This window comes from Megascapheus bottae, chromosome 1, assembly GCF_031878675.1.
Source record: "Megascapheus bottae isolate mThoBot1 chromosome 1, mThoBot2.hap1, whole genome shotgun sequence".
Classification (NCBI taxonomy): Eukaryota; Metazoa; Chordata; class Mammalia; order Rodentia; family Geomyidae; genus Megascapheus; species Megascapheus bottae.
The window spans coordinates 57976324-57989089 of record NC_143509.1 but is presented as its reverse complement, the minus strand read 5'-3'; the positions used below and the strand labels follow the sequence as shown (position 1 = coordinate 57989089).

The 12766-nt window shown below is 42.2% G+C and overlaps 1 protein-coding gene across 2 annotated transcripts in view; it reads right to left on the bottom strand.

Annotated features, from left to right (window-relative positions):
- Ildr1 (immunoglobulin like domain containing receptor 1) overlaps positions 1-7732 on the bottom strand; it is a 38759-nt gene extending 31027 nt beyond the window's left edge. For both annotated transcript variants that reach the window (XM_090345499.1, XM_090345500.1), the window contains exon 1: positions 7537-7732. In XM_090345499.1, the coding sequence (XP_090201625.1) occupies positions 7537-7591 (55 nt within the window). In that variant the 5' untranslated portion in view covers positions 7592-7732. The remainder of the gene's footprint in view (positions 1-7536) is intronic.
- Between the last annotated feature and the right edge of the window lie 5034 nt (positions 7733-12766).

Genomic DNA, 12766 nt, shown 5'->3' with positions numbered 1-12766 from the left:
TAACAAGTATTGAGGTTTCTTCTGGTTTTTCACTATTTCAAACAATGCTGGAATTAATTTTCAAAAGTTTATTTTTATATAAGTATCTCTTCATATAGTCTTCTACTAAGGATATCTTTTTTCAAGGTGAGCTTGCTGAGTTAAAGGGAATACACCTTTTTCTATTTAATACACACTTCAAAAAAGAAGTATGTAGTCCTATGGACAGTATGTAACAGTCTCATGCTTTCCATAATCTTTCCAAAAGAGGAAGATTTCCATCTTTAAAATTTTTTCTTGATAAGCTATTAGGTGAGAAAAATGAAGTGCCACTCAGGTGGTATCTGACAGTCCCTTGGTTGCCTCTTTGAGGGGCAAATATTTGGAGTTTCCCAAACTTGATCATCCAGGTTGGTGACTCATGTCCCTGCACACTAATCTCAGAACATATGCAAATTTATGTTCCACCAGAATGCACACATGCATTCATTTTTCAGTACCTGCTCTGTGCCTGACAGGTCCCAGATGACAGGGTGACAGTAGCAATTAAGAGAGACAAAGTCTCTGAACTGCTGAAAGTTACACTCTTAATTGAAGAGTTGATAATAAACAAGCAAACACACAGACAGAATTATAACACAGATGAGCCATACAAGTTTGCTCAGAAAGCACTAGAACTCACTAGAACTTGGAATATTAGCTCTCATCACTGTACAGTAAGGGAGTGGACAGAGAGCTCCATGTTGTTTACTTTTTATTTTTTATTTTGTGCAGGTACTGGGGGCTTAAACTCTGGGCATGAGTGCTTTTCCTGAGCTTTTTTATTTCTCAAGTCTAACACTCTATCACTTTAGCCACAGCTCCACTTGCAGTTTTTTTTTTAAGTGGTTAATTGGAGACAAGAGTCTCAGGGACTCAAAGCTTGGGCTGGCTTTGAACCATGATCCTTGGATCTCAACCATCTGAGTAATAAGGATTATAGGCGTGAGCCACCAACATCCAGATAGCTGGTTGTCTTAAATTCTAAATCAAGGGAAAAATGGAAATCATTATCCTTCTACATAAATCTAGACCTCTTTTATGTTCCCATTTTAGAGAATAGACAAGATCAAAAGCTAGAGACCACTTTTGATATGTTCTTTTTCTTTGATTTCACATATAATTTATCATCAGACTGGGTTTATATATCTCCTAAATATTTCTGAAATCTTTTTCTGTCCATCCCACAGCATCTTACTACAAGCTACCCTCACCTCTGGCCTACATAGTGCCTTAGCTTAACTGGCATATGTACATAGTCCAGTCCCATTCTTTATGGATTCTAACAGCTGTGCATTGCCCTTTAGACAAACGTAGGACCTCTCACCATGAGGCAGGATACCATACATATGGATCTACTCACCATTCTTTGTCTGCATCATAGTCTGGTTGGCCTCCCCTACTCACCCACGCTGATATTTCCCCCTATCTCACTAGGCTTCTATCCAGTGAGTGATATTGCACAGGCTATACCTTTGGTTTGGAAAGCTCATTCCTCAGCTCTTAATTCCAGCATTCTGTTTTCAGGGAGGGCCTTCTGATTGGACAAAGCCCATCCATTATGGGCTCTGGTGGTAATCTTAAGCCTGTCTTTTACAGTCCATAACACAGATACAGTGTATCATTCCCTCTCCCCGCTTTGACCATAGCATCAAGGCTATGGCTGGTTTTTTTATGTGAATAAACAATGGCTTCCCTTATGAGTGCCCAGCATGCATTAAGCATTTGCTGAACAAAATAAGGAATCTCTGCACAATAGACTAAAGATTACTTGGAACATGTTTTAAGTACTCTTTACAAAGTTCATAACATATATGGCTAAAGCTAACCATTTGTAACCATGGTCAAAAGTTAAGGAAAAACTGTGTGTGTTAGAGGGGATGGGACCCATTAGAGCTTTATGTCCATCAGGGGGACAAGCTGCCCAAGTTAATGAGGCCAGAAATGAATGAATCTCGAACTACAAACAAAGAGCTTAGAAGCTATGGGGAGGCTTGTAAAGAGAATTAAAGTGATGATGGGAAAGATTCACCTGAGTAGGCTAACCTATCATCCTAATGGTGGAACATGGTTGGAAGTACACAGATAGATAGAGCATGCCTAGAGGCAAGAAAATAGTTTAGGTGTTCAAAGTAGGCCCAAATGAGTGCTGTCCTTTAGAATAGATACTGGAGCTAAGTAACAGACCTTGTCAAGTAACTGAGGATGTGGTATTAGGAAAGTATCAAAACTGCTAACCTCTGACCCCATAGTACTCCACTTTACCCTATTTGCAAACTAGGTGATGTAAAGTAGGAACTGGGGAAAGATAAGACATGGTGTGAATCTTTCTAATTACTAAAATGAGCAACGGACTTTTTTTTTTTTCCTCCAAAGGACTTCAGATAATTTGAAAAATGTTTTGCCAAAAGAGACTTGGGTACACCAAACTTGATAATATCTTATTGTATGGCATTGTTGTTGTGGCCAGATATTTACTAATGGACATTTAGTTAGACACTGATAAGGAAATTGCCTAGTTTGTTTCTGTATATCCAGATACAATAAACCAAACCAACCTGCTCAGCTGTGTGGAATAAGGTAAAGAGCAATAGACCAAAAGTTTTTGCTTCAGGTTCTTGCTTCAGTTCTAAAACAAATTCCAGTCTGTTAACCTGAGACACCAGATGTCTCAGGACTAGGTTTCCTTATCTGTAAAAAATGGCTTGGAGAAGACCGTATGAGTGATTTCTCCCTGTGACTAACAGGACACTGGGATTCAGGAAGGTACTCCCGAGCCCTCAAGAGGAGATGTGGAATGAGAAGTCTCCTGTCCATCAGCTATTCTCCCTCACCCAAAAGGTCCCTATTCAACACTTGCTCTATCAGAGGTCTTCATAGGACTTCAAAAGTCTATAGTGCAATCCATACCTACACTCCTCCCATCAACGGGAATTCACTGGTTTGCTTTCTTTCATACTCCCTTTCTTTCCATATTTTTTTTCTCTCTCACTGAGGATTCTGATTTCTCAAAAAAAAAAAAAAGATAATACAAATTGACAGCCAGTGGCTCTCCGTAAGAAAACAAAGCTATGATGCTAAGAAGACATTTTCACCAAAACACAAATGATACACATTTTTGTAGGCTTTGGGGTTCTCATTCCAAGAACAAACTTCAAGGTTGAATAAAAACAACTAAAGTTAAACCAATATTGCAAAGAGCTATAAGTACTTACTTTATAGTCTTATCTTAATAGTTCACATTTAGGAGCAAAACAATCAGGTATCATTTGAGTGGTAAAAAATTATTTTTCTAAAGGAAAAAAATTCTGAGAATTAAAACAAAAAAATTAAAACAAAACAAAGCAAGGGAAAAAAACCCCAGACTTACACCCCACTTGTGACTATTCAGTGTTAGCGTGACTGCGGGAACATCATAAGCCTCCTTACCACACAATCCTCTGCGGGGGCCCTAAGCCACATCGACCAACAAATACAAAACCTGCCTCACCATTACTACTGGCTTATGTTTTGTAATAGTGGGACTTGTATGCTAATCATGGAAAGTGGTTGGGTCTTCTTGAAAATAAGAGACCAAGGTGATAGACTAAAATGAACACATTTAAGTACAGGATTTTCTAAAATGTATACTGCATTCTATAGTGGCTCTTCAGAAAATCAGCTTACTGGACTTTCTGTTGAGTAGTGTTAAAATGGGGCATGTAAACATCAAGAATATTTTATGTTAATTATCATCTTCCTTGATGTGATAACATTTCTTTTGATGGGATTTTTGTTTCTAGTTTATAAACAGATGTAGAGACGCATATATGTCACTTGTAAATTGTATTAGTGGATGTTCTGACAGAAATTGAAAGGCATTGCTTTGAGAAATACTAGGGGCAATGAAGGGATCTGATCTTCTCTTTGATATTAAGATATATTATACATATAAACTCTATATATGTATCTATGTATCTATCTATGTATCTATCTATGTATCTATGTATCTATCTATCTATCTATCTATCTATCTATCTATCTATCTATCTATCTATCTGTCGAGTAGTTTGGTTTAAAAATAAAGGGGAAGATAGGGGGAGTGGAGATGAACTCTTTCCCAGTATTTCCTAAGAGATGACCATTCACACCCCATAAAGTTGTCCTTGCTGAGTATATGTAAGGTAGTGGTGGCACCTCTGTTCTAGGAGTGTAAACAATTCATCCCACATCAAGGCTCCTAAGAGGCCGATTCTAAATTCTCACCTGATAGTCACTGCTGTAGTCTAGATCTGGAGCATCACCCAAAGGCCTATTGTCCCCACCTTGGCACTATTAAGATGTGGTAGACTCTTTTGCTGTTCCTTGGTTATCTCATATTGTTACAGTATTTCACCTGGTTATCTGATATATTGGATATATGGGTATTTGGTTATTTGAAATCAGATAGGGAAGGGGGAAAACAAAATGAGGGGTGGGGGTGGGAGGAGGGAAATGGGGACCAAGACATGAGAAAGGGTATCAATGTATGTGAAGTAATGCACCTTCTATCTGATGAATATAATGTAACCCTTCTATTAATTACAATAAAAAGATGGAAAAAAGGTGGAACTAAATGGGTGGCTTTAGATCATTGAGATTTTGCCCTTGAAAGGACCCTTCCTGTCTCTGTCTCTGTCTCTATCTCTCTCTGTCTCTCTCTGTCTCTGTCTCTCTCTGTCTCTGGTCTCTCTCTCTGTCTCTGTGTGCCTCTCTGCCTCTCTCTCTCTCTCTCTCTCTCTCTCTCTCTCTCTCTCTCTCTCTCTCTCTCTCTCTCTCTCTCTCTCTCTCTCTCTCTCTCTCTCCTCCTGGCTGGCATAAAGCGAGCAATGGTATCTTCCACGTACCTCCAACTGGATATGCTGCCTTGCCACAGGCCCAAAGTCAGTAGAACTCAAAACAACCATGAACTAAAACTTGCAAAATTTGTGAGCCAATCCCCTCTACCACCCCCATGTTTCTAAGGCTGGTTGTCTCAGGTATTTTGTTACAGTAATGGAAAGCCATTATCTTATTGCAAATTCACCATGTCTTAGTCACCGGGAAAGGAATAGGTGGTGCATTTAAGGTTAGCTTTAAACAAACTTACCTGGTTCTAAATCACCATGGCTGATATTAATTAAGCCTTCCCCATACACATTACTATCATACTTATTTACTGAATGCCTTAAACAGATCAATATATTGTCCAGAATCACAGACATTGTTTATCCATGCCTACATTAAACAGCCAAAATGCAGTATTGTTTACATTCCCACACTTTCAAGGAAAGCATCTGCTAAAGTAGTGGTTTCTGGGTTGTGGACATAACTCAGTGGTCATATATACACCCAGAGCGCTCCAAGACCAGGGGTCAATCCTTGCCTCTCCCTTCCAAGTAATTTCCTCTCAGATTTGGATTATAACAGTTAAATATCAGTTTCTCACTTATAAAATGAAGGTAAATTTAGACGATCACCCAATACTTTTTAGGTCTCAGAATTCTGGTTGTGAAATATGTCCTGCAGGCAGCTTTCCACAGCAAACTCACAATCTACACAGTCTTCCTAATTGGAGTTCCTGACTACTAACTTTATATGACTGATTCAGAGAGATTTTGAGCCATAGTTTCCAAAATCCCCTTTCAAGCTGCTTACTGTAAGACTATACACTTTGGTTGCAATCATTGTATTTGAAAACTGCTCAGCATTCATATTTTTTTCATAAAATTTTTTACCAGTAATATTGTGATTCACACCTTAGTGCACTTTTCAGCTATAAGGCTTCTTTTCTTTCTCTATTTATCCGTATGGCCTCTGTCTCTGAAATCCTTTTTTTTTTTTTTTTTTTTTTTTTTTGCCAGTCCTGGGCTTGAGCTCAGGGCCTGAGCACTGTCCTTAGCTTTCTCAAGGCTAGAGCTACCACTTGAGCCTCAGCACCACTTCTGGCTTTTTTCTACGTATGTGGTACCGAGGAATCGAACCCAGGTCTTTGTGCATGCTAGGCAAGCACTCAACCACTAGGTCAAACTCCCGGCCCTCTGAAATCCTTTTTTAAAGGAGGTGGTACGGAAGGTCAGATCTTTATTTAATACAACAAAAGCTCAGCTTCAGAAATCTCTAGCTGTCATACAGTTTAAAATTATACTCAGTGGGTAGGAGAAAAGCTGATGTAAGGCTGTGGGATTTTTCTTTTTTCTTTTTTTATTTTGGCCAGTCCTGGGCTTGAGCTCAGGTTCTGAGCACTGTCCTTGGACTTTCTCAAGGCTAGAGCTCTACCACTTGAGCCTCAGCACCACTTCTGGCTTTTTTCTACATATGTGGTACTGAGGAATCGAATCCAGGTCTTTGTGCATGCTAGGCAAAGCACTCTACCACTAGGCCAAACTCTGGCCCGGCTGTGGGATTTTTCTAAGTCAGGATTCAAAGTATAAGCTGTTGATGGTTCTGGCTGGATCTGAAGTATTTAAATTTAGAAAAGTTTAGTCCATGTCTTTGTGCATTGTGGATATCTAGTCTTGCTAGTTTGGGGCAATTTATAATTTTCCCACAGAGGGCTTTGGCTGTAGTAATTTTGTAGAGTTCTTACTGCAAAAAAAAAAAAAAAAAAAAAAGCTGTCTCTTATTATCAGCATTAAGTTCAAGTTATGCTAGAACTGCCTGAGATTTGGTTACTATTGATTAATTCTCAACTCTCACTAAACTTACAGAAAGGAAATTCTGCCTTTACTTGCACATTACATCTTTTCGCTCAGAAAACACACAAGACACAAATTGGCCTGTGGAGGGAGGAGGAGGGGCCAAAGTGGAAAGAAACAGCAGAACTTCCAAGGGAACATAAAAAATTCTTGTTTGCAAAGTCACTCCTACATCTTTCATTTGGAAAGAGCTGAGCAAATCTGCACATTCTGTCACCCAGCTAAAGTTTCACTCACGCAGATACATATTTCCAAAGAAATACACGAAACCATGCTTTCTAAAATAGAGACGGGGGCTCGGGGAAGAGGGCTCAAAGGGTGGAGGTGGGCACAGAAGGGGAGCTACTAAGCAAGTGGTAAAGTTACGCAACTGCCTGCATAGAAAGTAGAAAATTGACACTGAACTTGGCCTATGTTGGGGACTGTAAAATAAATGCCAAATAAAAGCCAATATGTTTGTTGCCATAACCCAGAGCAGGAAAAAAAGAAAAAGGATCGATTAGAGGAAGAAGTAATGGGAAAATTTAAGTACAGTTGCTGTCCATTCCGCCTTAGAAATCTTTGCCTGAAGATTGTGAGAGTTTCCTGCCCGTCGCCTGCGTTGTGGACGGGCCTGGGTTAATAGAAGAGGAAACACAACAGGTTCCCACAGGCAGAGAAACCGACCCCCCCCCCCCGCCCTCCCTGCGCCTGCTGGCATGGGTGTCACCTGAGCACCGCCCAGGCCTCCGCTGCCCTGCGGGTGGCCAGCTCTGCCAGGCCGGGCCACAATGGCTACCTGTCTTCCTGGGCCCAGGGTGGGTGGCGATTTCCCACGGCTCACCTGCTGGGAGCCAGGTGAAGAGCAGCAGCCCAGGTGCGGGCAGCTGGGCGCCCATGCCGGGGGTGGGGAGACCCCTCTCCAGCCGCTTTCAGCTCCGGAGCGCGGAGTGGGCCTTCATGAATGGCCACCCCTGGGCGCCCATCTCCAAGGAGACCCCCGGGTTTTCCCTTAAGGGGCGTGGAGAGTTCGGCTCCGGTCTCCCCGCAGGTACGTCCCCGGGTTTTCCCTTATGGGGCGTGGAGAGATCGGCTTGGGTCTCCCCGCAGGTACGTCCGGGCTCCTGCGCACCTGCTGCGCTCCCCGCGACTCCGCCCTGCGCCCTGAGCGGCGGGGCGCGGCTTCCTGCTCCGCCCTCGCCTCCCCCGGGGACCCGGGCACCGGCCCGGCCGGCCAGTGACGGTGCCCCGGGCTTCTCCGCCCCGCTACCCCATCCCCGCCCCGACACCACATCCCCGCGGGTCCCCAAGCTAGCTCCAGGACAGTTACCAGTCTCTCCAAGTTCCCTTCTCCCTTCTCTCGTCCTCCCTCCCTTCCTCCCTCTCTTCTCCTCCCTCTCTTCTCCTCCCTCTCTCCCTCTTTCCCTTACCCACTCCCCCTACTCCACAAAACGTTTTTTTTTTTGCATTGTATTTTTGTTCCCTCATAATGTGCTTGGAATCCTTTATCCACCCCACCTTACTGAACACACACAAACGAGGTTCACGCGGAATGCGGGTTTGGATTTGCTGGAAATGATTCTAACAAGTGGAGTGTGAACTAGAAACATTAACTGCCTACAGTTTAGAAAGTTAACAGATGCTAACGAGTGTGAAGTAGAAACATTAACTGCCTACGATTTGCAAAGGTAACAGATGCTCATTCTAGAAGAACTGTGGTGGAAATTAAAAACAAACAATGAACAACAAATCCCTCTCTTGCCATCCATAGGGAGGCATTGTCAATGGTGGAATTATTTTATTCTTTCTCCCCATCTTTCATTGCCACTCAGCAGTCCTGCTCACACACCTCAGCCCTCTCAAGCCTAAGGTTTTGACCTCTGACTTTACAAAACACTGTAGGTCTCATCATAACTGAGTGCCAGGATGTAATAATAATATGTGTCTCTTAGCTGGGTGCTCCTGGTTCACACCTGTAACCCTGTGGTTAAGAAATGCAAGATGGAGGTTTAAAGCCATCCCCACCCCCCATCTCTAATTAACCAGCCAGGAGACCAAGGTGAAGGTGTGGCTCTCATGGTAGAGCTCCAGCCTTGAGTGCCAATGCCAAAGAAAAATGCCAGGTACTCTACCACTTCAACCACTTCTGGCATTTTGCTGGCTATTAGGAGATAAGAGTCTCACCAACTTTCCTGCCCAGGTTGGCTTTGAACCTAGATCCTTAGATCTCAGCCGCCGGAAGAACAAAGATTGCAAACGTGAACCACATGTCTGGCCTTCACGCTGTAACTGAAAAAGCCACTAGTGTAGTGAGTGGACGATTGAGCTGCACAAGCAGGAACTATTTCTATCATCACAGAAATTTCGATGGTGCTTTCTAATGTTGAAAATATCTTGGGATATTGGGGTATCATGTAGGAATAAGGATGCCAGCCTGAAAGAAATGGGCCAAGGCACTCTTTTATTGAAATCTAGTGAGCATTCATTGACTTTTCCATTCAGCAGTACCCAATAGGAAGATATTATTTTAATAACAGGTATCTGGTGATGGCAGTTTCAGTTAGTTTTTAAAAAAGAACTACGGCAACCAACCACAATCAATACTCCAGAAACATTTAAAGATAACGATAAAGAGATAAATAGAGACACCATGCCTTCTTTCTATTTTCCAAGCCAATGTGGCATCGAACTAGGGTCATCTATTGCTGAGTTTTCAGTTAGCTCATTTGCCACAGTGGTCTTTCCTTGTAAAGCCCTTGTGCTGGGAAGTATTATTGGAGACAAAAGGTTTTCCCCATGCCATCTATTTCCCCATGCCATATTCCAACTAGAACAACAAATGGCACCCAGTTGTATTGTTTCCTTGATGTTGTCTCTAGTATAACTAACAAGCCTCTGCTGACTTTTTCATCTACATTTTTTTTGTTTACAGTGGACCACCAGAACAGAATGGATTCAAAACTGACTCTGATTTCTGGCTTCAAGAGTACAGTGGATAGCTAATTGAACCAAATCACAAGTCCTGCTCCAGCAGGCTGGGAAGGTCGGGTAGTGGTCTTCTTCTGCAATATCATCAAACATCTGCTCTGGTTATGAGAACTGCTAACCCTCTCCTCGAAGAATTGGCCCTCACTGCATTCAGACAAGTTTCAACAATAACAACAACAAGAAAATGTCAGTTGTTCCTCCTATTGAGAGAGGCCAGGGGTATAGTTGGTTTTGGAAAGAGGCCAAAGAGTTGAGTTTTTGTTGTTGTTTGTTTTGTTTCAGACTCTTTAACTGTGGGGAAGAGCAATGACAGCATCTCCCAAGTTTCCCTTGGCAGTGTTTTCCTGATAAGATCATGTATCTCTTGCCCATGAGGTCTGACCTCGATTCCAGGGAGCCTCTGGCTCAAGTTAAAACACTTGATTGACTCCCTATTGTCTAGTGCATGAAGGTGTGATTTTTCCTAATGGTCAAAGACCTTTTTTTTTTTTTTTTTTTTTTTTTTTTTTGGTCTGTCGTGGAGCTTGAACTCTGGGCCTGGGAGTAGTCCCTGAGCTCTTTAGCTCAAGGCTACCGCCCTACCGCTAGAGCTACAGCTCCACTTCCAGTTTTCTAGTGGTGAATTGGAGATGAGTCTCACTGTCTTTAGTGCCAAGGCTGGCTTTGAACCTTGATCTTCAGATCTCAGCCTCCTGAGTAGGTAGGATTACAGGCGTGAGCCGCAGCATCCGGCTTCAAAAGGCCCTTTATCACCCCAGCTAGCTCTCTAACGTAGTCTAGCACAACAGAAGTGATAGGTGGCATACTACATTCAGCCTTGACTGCCACCTGCCTTGCCTTGCTGACCTTGTCTGAAAACATTCAGTGGAAGTGAAATCATCATTGTTACTCCTGGGGGAGAGAGAACGAGGAATGTGTTGAAAAGAGCTTAGCCGAATCTTTAACAGTTTTGTTTAAATCTATCAAACAAATATATTCAGTGTGTTGAAAACTTTACAGGATGGAATAGGAGATACACTAGGCCTCCTTGGCACAGGTCGAAACTTTCTTAATAAGGACCAAGAATCACAACAAATCAGAGAAAGGCTGGATAAGTGGGACTGCATTAAACTGCAGAGCTTTTGTATGGCAAAGGACATAGCTAGTAAATTAATTAGGAAGCCTACAGAGTGGGAGAAGATCTTCACCAACCAAACAACGGACAAAGGCCTCATATCTAAAATATATCAACAACTCAAAAAATTGAATCACTCCAAAACTAATCTCCAAAGTAACAACCATCCCATTAAAAAATGGGCCAAAGACTTAAAGAGAGTCTTCTCTGAAGAAGAAACAAAAATGGCTTATAGACACATGAAGAAATGCTCAACATCTCTGGTCATAAAAGAAATGCAAATCAAAACAACTCTAAGATTCCACCTCACTCCAGTTAGAATGGCCAGGATCAGGAAAACTAATAACAACAGATGCTGGAGGGGATGTGGCCAGGAGGGATCACTACTACACTGTTGGTGGGACTGCAGACTCATTCAACCACTATGGAAAGCAGTGTGGCAGTGCCTCAAAAGGCTAAACATAGAACTCCCCTATGACCCAGCAATTCCACTACTTGGCATTTACCCAACCATCCAGAAACAAGGGCATACTAAATCCACTAGCACAACAATGTTCATTGCAGCACTATTCACCATAGCAAAGATATGGAACCAACCTAGATGTCCCTCAGTTGATGAGTGGATCAACAAGTTGTGGTATTTGTACACAATGGAATTCTATGCTGCTGTCAGAAAGAATGACATCGCCCCATTTGTTAGGAAATGGAAAGACTTAGAAAAAATCATATTAAGTGAAGTAAGCCAGACTCAAAGGAACTTAGGCTCAATGGTTTCCGTCATTCGTCATAATCAGTAGAAACCTTGGTCTCTCATAGCAGAGATTTGCAATAGAGCAAAATCTTGATACATAAGGCCATATAATGTGAAGCTAATTCAAAGGACCTCCAGGATATTGAAACAAAAGCCATATAATGAATGATTGTTGTCCTTAATGTACTATGTTGTCTCTCATCTCCTTTGCTGTCCCTTGGTTATCTCATATTGGTATAGTATCTCACTTTGTTACCTGATATATTGAATTTATTTGTATTTGGATATTTGAAATTTGATAGGGAAGGGGGGAAAACCAAGACGGGTGGGGGGTGTGGGGGTGGGGAGAGAAATGGGTACCAAGACATGTGAAAGGGTATCAATGTATGTGAATTAATGCACCTTCTATCTGGCAAATATCATGTAACCCTTTTACTAATTACAATAAAAAAAAGAAAAAAAACAAATATATTCAGTGTGTAAAATTCAGTTAAGTGGTATAAAATGGGTGATACTTCATTCTATTATGTACTATTGTATATCTTTGGCATAAATCACAATTAAAATATTTTTAAGAACATTAAAAGAGCAAGAGCTAGGAATGGAATCCGTGTGCAACTAGGACATGTCCATATCCAGGCACAGCGGAGAATGCCTGCCCTAGCAGTTGGGAGATCTGGAGGACCCAGAGTTCAAGGCCACCTAGGCTATATACAGTGGGGCCCTATCTCAACCAAAACAAAATGAAATGAAACAGTGTCGGTGTGGAATGTTGTTAGAAAATATGCAGCTTTTGCCAGAAAACCACACAGCCATCCCGATACAGAGAACAAAGAAAGGGTTTATTTCCAGGAAAGAGACCAGCAAGACCTCTCCTTGCAAGAGAGAAGAAGGATGCCAACTACTGTGTTGGGTACCTTTTATAACCTGTGGGACTTAGGAGATTTTGCTGCTTTATATGGTCACAGCTGGTCAAAGGAGCATCCCCTCAGGTGACCTGTAGGACCTAGGAGGTGTAGGGGACCTTGCTGCCTTATATGGATACAGCTCAGCACCAAGGGATAGTACCAGGCGAAGGGGGTTGGTGACTAATTATTTACTACCTCTGCTGAATGGGGCCTAATGCTGCCTCGGGAAGGAGCATGCTGAGCTGTGTCTTCTAGGAACCCATTCGTGTTAAATAGAGACTCCCACCCATTCTGCCAAAGGCCACATATGAAG